This window comes from Raphanus sativus, chromosome 9 (assembly GCF_000801105.2).
Source record: "Raphanus sativus cultivar WK10039 chromosome 9, ASM80110v3, whole genome shotgun sequence".
In the NCBI taxonomy this organism is placed as follows: domain Eukaryota; kingdom Viridiplantae; phylum Streptophyta; class Magnoliopsida; order Brassicales; family Brassicaceae; genus Raphanus; species Raphanus sativus.
Genome location: NC_079519.1, coordinates 15,115,139 through 15,125,076, shown reverse-complemented (window position 1 = coordinate 15,125,076; position 9,938 = coordinate 15,115,139). Strand labels below are relative to the sequence as shown.

At 47.9% G+C, this 9,938-nt stretch overlaps 1 protein-coding gene across 1 annotated transcript in view; it reads left to right on the top strand.

Annotated features, from left to right (window-relative positions):
• LOC130500092 (uncharacterized) overlaps positions 1-6,993 on the top strand; it is a 10,059-nt gene extending 3,066 nt beyond the window's left edge. The window contains exon 2 of the mRNA XM_056994800.1: positions 6,450-6,993. Within this exon, the coding sequence (XP_056850780.1) occupies positions 6,450-6,993 (544 nt within the window). The remainder of the gene's footprint in view (positions 1-6,449) is intronic.
• Positions 6,994-9,938: the final 2,945 nt, after the last annotated feature.

The following is a 9,938-nucleotide window of genomic DNA, read 5'->3' as shown; positions in this document are numbered from 1 at the left end:
GTTTTGCCTGTTTGTGATTTTAACCTGATTCGTACCGTTTTTAAAATCCGCGAAGTGGTATCGGCTTATATGATTTGTCTGGGCACGAATCGAGCTACTTCCTTTACGAAGTGCTGAACCAAATTTGGATTTTTTGTATAGCGCGCTATGGGATCCTTGTCGGATGTAAAAGAGCCTACCCTTAGGTGGCTTGTCTGTTTAGGACGTTAGAGTTCGTTTGTGTGATCAGCAACAACGAAATGATGCCGTTTTGAAGGCGTATGAATTTGTTATCGAAAAATGTTTATCCGAGCACGAAGCGACGTCTCGCAGTGCTGTGATTTTATTTTTCTCATGCCATAAGAGGATTATGGGCTTTCGCTTATGATTTGATTTATACTTTCGTCAAGTGTTAAAGATAGAATCCGAGTAGTCCACTTCGGATTGTGATTTTGTCGCTTGGTCCGTATGCTACTTTTTAGAGAGCGATTTTAGGTGTAAGCGATGAGAGACATGTGTCTGGATGTGATAATCGTTTCATGGATACTGGATCCGTTGTCGCAGCCGTTTAGTAGTTGGCGAATTGTGTTGAGGATTTTAGGACCGAAGGGTCGCGTAAATTTTACCAGGGGGGGGAAGCGTCTAACTTCACTATGTTTCGTGAAGTGTTGGCCTTCTGAGATTTGTTTTTGTAAGAATGACTCGTATAGCTCTGGGAGCTTTGCTACGAGCGTTTCTTTTCGTGCCGCGTTTTATGGGGCGTATAGAACTTAATCGATTTGATGATAAGTTTAAGATTTTCCGTTTAACCATTTGGTTGTTAGGATCGAGTTTCGTTATCGTATGATTTCCGATTTTGGGTTATACGACAAACTGCTTGCATAATATCCGTTTGTCGTTTTACGACAAATCGTGGATTGTCTTTTTTAGCCGTTACACGGTTGGAGCGGTGGTCGCTAAGTATTGTAGACCGGCATGGAGGCTGACTTCAGCCGTTTAGCCAAGGAAGTCGTTGGTAAAAGACCAGTCCATGACCTTTGTGTTACCGTTAAGATCGTGTTTTAGTTGACGATTGTCCTTAATGGCGATGTCGAGTGCATGTTCGGGCTTTATGGAAAGACGTAGTTGGCCGAGGGCCGAATAGAGTTCGTCGAGATAGACATGCCAATCATAGAGGAGTTTTCCAAGTTATGGGTGATGGCTTTTCGAAACGATTTTCCACTTTAGGTTTCGTTTTTTTGGCGAAAGTTGCTTCGGGTTACTCATGAAGTTTTACCGAAGGTTATTTCGTTAATTTTGTAGCTCTCCGTCGTGCCATTAGTCTCACGGAAGCGGAAAGAGTATGCCAAGGATGCGCGGCGATCGTTTCTCGGTTTTTCGAGAGATTAGATCGGTTTGCGCGTTATGCCTAAACAGTCAAGGAACAATAGAACGAAACTGGAAGAAAATGCCTAAGACTTAGCTAGCTAGACTTTCCACCTAGGTCCTAAGTTCCCTAAATTTTACGGCGGTTTACAAGACGTTCCCATTCCTTTCCTATGATAAAATTTTCTAAGTCGGACATACCTTAGTCTCATTGATTACTCGAGATTGCCTCATGTCCGTTCCTCTTTGTCTTCTAACGTTTTATTGTCAAAGGTCTTCGCCTAAGTTCATATCCTCGTTTCCTCGTACTGCTGGTTAAATCGACCATGTACCCGAAGGAATAGTGCAGAATCGTTGAAGCAAAGGGAGGAGAAGTAGGCGAAACTCGAAGAAGGCTAAGGTGGGCGGACAAGCGAAAATGATTGGCAAGACGTCACTTGAGTGAGACTTGATATTTCGTCAAGCTATGAGTGAACTGGTCAGGTCAAGAAGCTTATGATATTGTTTTTCTTTACGAATGATATTTCGTAAATATTGCCGAGCTTTTACTTTACGAGAGTTTTTCAACAAAATGTTGTCGAGTTAATTTTACAGAAACTGTTTCGTAAAATGTTGTCGAGTTTAGTCGCGCAGAAGCTGTCTCGTGAAGTATTGTCTAGGATTATTTTACGAAAGGTGCAAAGTATTGGATTGGACTATCGTCGGAATAGTTTTGCGAGGATTTGCCGTGCTTGACGAATGTTGTGTCGCCCGATAACCAGCGCAGTACGGGTGCGCTAGTCGTCCGGCGCCTAGAGGCAGCACGGGGGCTAGCCAACACTTGGATGTCGAGTCTTTCGGAAGATCTTCGATCCATTGCCGAGGGAAATGGTGTTTTAAGATAACCATCACCGTTTTATACGAAGTCTTCCTGTCCGTTGACGTCTTATGGATTCTTCGAAATCTTGGAGCAAGAAAAGGAGTTTTGTTTTGCGGGATCTCGGAAAGTCGCAAAACACGGATTTCTGACGACCCGGGGGCCTAGAACTTACGCACGAAGACTAGCCGTCCGACGACCCGAGCCAGCACGGGGCTAGCCGCCCGGCGACCACGGCCAGCACGGGCGCTAGCCGCCGGCGGCCACGGCCAGTGCGGGGCTAGCCGCCCGGCGGCCACGGCCAGCACGGGCGCTAGCCGCCGGCGCCATGGCCAGCACGGGGCTAGCGCCCGCGGCCACGGCCAGCACGGGCGCTAGCCGCCGGCGGCCACGGCCAGCACGGGGCTAGCCGCCCGGCGGCCACGGCCAGCACGGGGCTAGCCGCCCGGCGGCCACGGCCAGCACGGGGCTAGCGCCCGGCGGCCACGGCCACACGGGGCTAGCCGCCGGCGGCCACGGCCACGACCGGAGTTGGCTGCTCGGTTTCCTTCGACTTGTGCGTGTTTTTGCGTTCTTGTTTGTTTTCCGTAGGTTTTTCCTTGTGTAGAAAATGTTTCTTAGAACGTTGTTGACCTTTTATTTTACGAGAGTTATTTCACAAAATGTTGTCGAGTTAATTTTACGGAAACTGTTTTGTAAAATGTTGTCGAGTTTAATCATGCAAAAGCTGTCTCGTGAAATATTTTCGAGAATTTATTTTACGAAAGGTGTTCCGTAAAATGTTATCGAATTTTATCATTAGAAACGCTGATTGGTAACCCGATCAGTCGTGCTTTCTGTTTCATGAGTAGTTTGGGGTTTCTCCGCGATTTCCAGGAGAAATTCTAAAAAGCATTTTCAGTCGAAACTCTACTTGGTAATCAGACCGTCATATCAGCTTTGGGCTCGATCCTTCCTAAAATCGTATGTGGGTCGTTTAGCCGTGATTCGGGCCCCTTTTGGGCTGTCTTGGGCCTTAGACTTTTTACGATTTTTCTTTAGAAAAAGCCGTCGATGTGACGCTGGTTTTCCGAAATTTCAATTCCCCGTATAGTTAAGGCAACTGGTGTTCAAGCTAACCATAGCCGTTTTATACGGCAGGCAGGAATCCGTCTCCACTACCAAGTCTTTTTATGAATTTTACCGAAGTCTTTCTTAGATAACCAAAGTCGTCCCAAACGAGGGGGTTGTGTCCATGGACGATAGGAGTTGTTTCCTGCGGTTGCCTCGACCAGACGGTCGATGTGCGGAAGCGGAAAACAATCCTTCGGGCATGCTTTGTTGAGATCAGTAAAGTCGACGCACACTCGCCATTTCCCGTTTTTCTTCTTGACGACGACGGGATTGGCGAGCCAGTCGGAATATCTTACTTCTGTTATTGATCCAACTTTGAGGAGTCTTTCGACTTCCTCATTAACCGCAGTTGCCCGCTCGGGGCCTAGCTTTCGCCTCTTTTGTTTTACGGGTTTATGAGTTGGATCGATGGGTAGTTCGTGACATGTTACGTTGATGTCGATTCCCGGCATATCTCCCGCAGCCCAAGCAAACGTGTTAAGGTTCTTCTTGAGACATGCGGTGAGTTCTGCTTTCAATAGATTGCGGAGATTGGCTCCAATCTCCACGCACCGCTCTGGGTTAGTCTCGTCGAGGCAGACCGAAATTACTGGTTCGCAAGTGGGCTCACGTTTTCCTTCCAGGACCTCAGCTCTTTGCGACTGCCAGAAAATTTCTGGAGGGTCCTGCGATGCTGGTTCGTGAGTTGCTTGCTTTTTTGGGTTAGTTTCGGACTCAGAGTTTTTTCGTTTTAACCCAGCGGCCAAGCAGACTTGCGGCGCTTTACGATCTCCTTGTATTGTTTCAACTCTGAGGAGGGTCGGAAATTTGAGGCACAGATGGAAAGTCGAGGGGATTGCTCGCAAGGAATTTAACCACGGAGTCCCGACGATCGCGTTATATGCTGCTGGACCGTCGACTACCAAAAACTCCACCATCTTCGTGACGCTCCCGGCTCTGACCGAGAGATCGACTGAGCCGAGGGTCATTGTGATGTTTCCTGAGAGTCCGATTATTGGGTTGGGATCGTCCGTGATAGCGCTTAGGTCGATTCCCATCCTCTCGAGAGTGTTCTTATATATAATATTTGTCAAGCATCCGGTGTCGACCAATATTCTTGCTACGTCGATGTCCTGGATCGTTAGTCTGATAACGAGGAGTTCGTCGTGAGGTTTGGCTTGACCAGCCGTTGCTCTGTCCCCGAATGACACGATGTTGCGGACAGGTGATGTGGCCATGATGTTGTTACCAATCGTAGGTTTTTAAGAAAGAGAATCCGACCTCCCCTCCTTCTAGCGCCAAACTGTGGGAACCGAAATTCGCACTGTCGATTTTAAGTAAGTAAATCGGAGGAAAGCTAAGTAAACCTAACTTTCCCTGAAGGTCCGGATTCTCTGCGACAACCAACGACAAGTGATCAAATAAATGCGGAAATGTTTTATTAAGATTTGAGACTGGACCTTAAGGAAGGCTGCCTACGTACCCCTTTCGAGGATCAAGTCGGACGTAGTTCAGTTGGAAAGATTTGAACAAGAGATCGAACTGCCTGGCGGAGTTCGTCTAGTACGAGCGTTTGTCATAGAAACGGGCGTGTCGAGAATAACGCCTAGGGTTTCTATGAGCGGAACTCTAAGTAAAAGGATTGTTAGATCCTTCCGAGAGAGACAGGAGCCTGCGGACAAGATGAAAATAGAACGAGAGGCGGCCGGACGTTCTAGGTCCTACCTTGCTAGTCTACCGCCTAAATTCTAAGTTCTTAACCTAACAGGAGCTTTCTTGGTCTCCCTCTAGGATTTTTGCTCTCTCTTAATGATTTTCGCTCTGCCTTTCTTCCTCTCCCAAAGCTCCTTTATATACTCCTTCTTATGACGGTCTATTCTCCTCCTGGGCCGCAAGGCGGGCTTCTTTCCATTTTCGTCGGCTTTCATCGGGAACTTGACATTTATCTTCGGGAAACTTGACATTTATCCTTCCGGAAATTTAGCATTTATCTCGCTATGCAAAGATAAACGTAAATCGTCGTATCTATCTCAGATAGTCGTAAACGGACTGTCCGATCGTGTTTAGTCCCTTTCGGGCCGTTTCCAGGACTTCCGTGGTTTTCTACGATCTCTCCGGAAGTTCTTCATTCATTCGTAGAGTTGAGACGAGTGGTGTCTTAAGATAACCATCGCTGTTTCGTACGAAGAATTTAAGATCTTCCTTCCGGTTGATACCTTACGAGTTTCCGAAGTGTTTCCGACGGTCTTTGATTGGAGTAAGGACTGGAGTTTCGTACACGGAATCTCGATGATTCGTCCTGCGAGGACTTGAGAAAAACTCAAGTACAAACTTCAGACTGCCGGGGACTGGGATTCGTGTACCGAAGATCGTTATCCGAAGACCCGAGCCAGCACGGGGCTAGCCGCCCGGCGGTCATGGCCAGCACGGGCGCTAGCCGCCGGCGGCCACGGCCAGCATGGGGCTAGCCGCCGGCGGCCACGGCCAGCATGGGGCTAGCCGCCCGGCGGCCACGGCCAGCACGGGCGCTAGCCGCCGGCGGCCACGGCCAGCACGGGGCTAGCCGCCCGGCGGCCAAGGCCAGCACGGGCGCTAGCCGCCGGCGGCCATGGCCAGCACGGGGCTAGCCGCCCGGCGGCCACGACCAGCACAGGCGCTAGCCGCCGGCGGCCACGGCCAGCACGGGGCTAGCCGCCCGGCGGCCACGGCCAGCACGGGCGCTAGCCGCCGGCGGCCACGGCCAGCACGGGGGCTAGCCGCCCGGCGGCTACGACCAGCACGTGCGTCTCGACGAGGGCTTCGATTTGATATGTTGATCGTTTTCTGGGTCCTCACGGTTTGAGAGAACAGGCTCTTTGAAGTTTCCCGGCGGCAAGGACCAGCACGGGGGCTTAGCCGCCCGGCGGCCAGGACCAGCACGGGGGCTAGCCGCCGGCGGCCAGGACCAGCACGTGCGTCTCGACGAGGGCTTCGATTTGATATCTTGATCGTTCTGGGTCCTCACGGTTTGAGAGAACGGGCTCTTTGAAGTTTCAAGGCGGATTCCTTGTCGTTCGGCCTATCCGAACTTAGATCACTTCCCGTTTCTTCCTTATACTTTCGTATGACAAATAGACTTAGCCGTTGATTTCGAGATAACCGTTTTTGACCCCAACAGCAACGCCAGGAACGGTCAGGAGGCCGAGGGTCCTAAGCGCCTACTCCTCGGAACATATGAGATCAGCTGCACTGCAAGGGAGCAGGACAAGGTCCTTGCTCCTCACCACGATGCTCTTGTCATATCACTTATCGTAGCAAACTGCTTGGTCAAGCGAATACTAGTGGACAATGGAAGCTCCAGCAACATAATCTTCCATTCGGTCTTCGCCGACCTATGGTTGGAACCCACGGCCCTAACTAGAAAGGCGACTCCCCTTGTAGGCTTCAGCGGAGAGGTCAAGCAAACCTTAGGAGAGGTCCTTCTCCCCGTGTACGCCGAGGGGATAAATCAAGCCACGAAGTTCCTAGTCGTTGATTGTCCTTCATCGTATAATGTGATACTTGGAAGGCCTTGGATCCTCGACATGGGAGCCGTACCTTCGAACTTGCATCAACTGGTTAAGTTCCCAACTCCCTGGGGAATCAAGGCGGTCAAGGGAGATCAGGAGAATGCCAGATCCTGCTACCAAACTACCTTGAAGGGAAAGACCCAAGTCTTATAGCAATTACAGAAGAAGCTTTCGGCCCCGCATACCGAAGAGCCGGAAGTGGAAGGAATGGATGAGGTTCCACTTGCAGAAGGGAACTTGGGTCGAAACTTAAAGATAGGCTCCAAGCTTACAGAAGGTCTAAGAAAGAGATTGGTCGACTTCTTGAGATCCAATTCCGATTGCTTTGCCTGGTCCCATGAGGACATTCCTGGAATTGTTCCCGATGTTATCATGCATCAACTCAAAGTGGATCCGATGCACCCTCCCGTAAGACAGAAAAGGAGGAAGTTCTCCCCTGAAAGGGACGAGATAATCAACGAAGAGGTCAAAAATCTACTGGATGCCGGATTCATACGAGAGGTGCAATACCCGGAATGGCTAGCTAACGTAGTCGTCGTTAGGAAGAAGAATGAGAAGTGGAGAGTCTGCATCGACTTCACGGACCTTAATAAATCATGTCCTAAAGACCCCTTCCCCTTGCCTCACATCGACAAGCTGGTCGATGCAACTGCTGGTCATCAGCTGATGAATTTCATGGATGCATTCTCCGGATATAACCAGATCCTAATGCATCCTGACGACCAAGAGACGAACTCATTCATGACCTCAAGGGGCATCTACTGTTACAAGGTCATGCCTTTCGGATTGAAGAACGCAGGCTCGACCTATCAAAGGCTTGTCAACATGATGTTCGCCGATCAGATAGGGCAGACCATGGAGGTCTACATTGATGATATGCTGGTAAAGTCCCTGGACGCCGAGGACCACATCTCGCACCTTCAGCAAGCCTTCACTACTCTCAGAAGGTACAACATGAAGCTAAACCCTTCCAAGTGCTCGTTCGGGGTAAGCTCTGGGAAGTTCCAAGGGTATATAGTCACCCACAGGGGCATTGAAGAAATTCCAGAGCAGGTGAGAGCAATCCAGGTGATACCTTCCCCTCGCAACGTCAAGGAGGTGAAAAAACTGACATGAAGGATGGCCGCCCTGAGCAGGTTCATCTCCAGGCTATCCGACAAGTCGCATGCCTTCTTCGAAACCTTGAAGGACCCCAAGGACTTCCAATGGACCGATAAATGTGAGCAAGCCCTATCCGATCTCAAGGCCTCTCTCACTACTCCACCTCTCCTCTCAAAACCCTTGGACGGTGAGGTCCTATTGCTCTATCTGGCGGCATCAGAGCATGCAGTCAGTGCGGTCCTAGTAAGGGAAGAAGGAAGGAAACAACATCCTATCTACTACGTGAGCAAATCATTGCTAGACGCGGAAACCCGCAATAGTCACCTTGAGAAGCTGGCCCTCGCCTTGGTTAACGCTGCTCGAAAGCTATACCCCTACTTCTGATATACCATTGATTTCACCTGTTTTCTACCATTGTATACTAGTATTTTATTATATATCTGATCTGTTTTCTAGCCTGTTAGGTATGTTTTCAGGTTCAGGAGCGTTTCTAGATAAAGTTATGTTTTTGGAGCATTTTGGAGTACAAGAGATAATACACCCGAGTTGACCAATCAAGACCAAGTCGGAAGTCAACATTGTGATAAGAATCGATCGATACTCATCCTGAGTTGTCGATCGATGTAGCTGAGAAGATCCGCGTACTAGAAGATTATAATCGATCGATACACATCTTGTGTTGTCGATCGATATCGAGGACGAAATGGTTTAGCCGACTACTTCACCAAGACTACACCCAATTATGAGATTGCCCCTGATGAGTTTTTAACCTAATGAAAATGCTTAAATATTCCTGCTAAGTGTTTTTTATGGCAAGCTTTGAAGGGTCTAAGAAACACAAGTCTTGAGAGGCAAAATAGAGAGTATGAGAGAGAGACTAGAGTTTTACATGTTTTGAGAGATTGGAGAGATTTGTGAACTCCATTTGTTATTCTACTTTTATGTATCTATGCAATTCTTTCATGTATCTATTGTTATGAATTGCTTAGCTATGTCTGAGTAGTCTACTTGTTAGATCTAGGGTTTAAATAGGTTTGTGGGATTAGCCCATAACTATAATTGCTAAGTTGTGATATTCATCAAATATATTGCACCCTAAGCTTTTTCTAGAGTAGCTAACTAGAATATAGATCACTAGGATCTTTGATATCTTGAATTATCTGTTTAAACTAGTATCTCCTTGGAGAAGAGCTAACCGTCCTCCTTGAGATCTAGTGTTCATTATCAGCTCACGCCTAAGCATATCTAGAAGCCGTCGATCGATATCCCGACAGGTGAATCGATCGACGAGCGAAAGGTGTATCGATCGATATCTCTAAAGGATATCGATCGACTCTTTTTCTGTGTCAACAAACGACAGTTGAGGCCAGAGATCTAGATTATTTAACTAGTGAGACATCACTGAGAGTTAATCGACTGAGTTCTATAGTATCATGCAAGCAACTTGTTAGGCATTTATAGACATTATAATCTCCATTCCTCAATAAAAGCCCAAAGTCTAGCACTCTTCATTTCACTGAAACACCCATCATATTTTTAGTTAGAGCAACTACCTTGCTCATTTTAGGAATTGTTATTTACATTTTCATCATTAAAACCAACTTCACCTAGGATTGATTACTAGATTAGATTTAATTGGTTCCCTAACTCCTCGTAAGTACTACAGTTGTACCTCTTATTTGACAGAGTAAGCACTACCGGGTAATTTGAGAACTATTAAATTTGGCGCCGTTGCCGGGGAGCTTTGATCGCCATTAGATTTAATCTTAGGTTTTTCTTTTTACCTCCTTTTTGATTAAATTTTTTTTTTCTTGTCTTTTCAGGTACATGCCCAGCAGTACCAGAAGGAACAAGGAAAATCAACTACTATTCTCAGAAGATCGTGCACACTTGGAACGTTCAATCCGCAAAGACCTACGCTCCGCATCGATCGAAAGAACCGCAGGACCGTCGACTGATATTCACGTTCAACTGTCGACCGACACTCAGACATCACC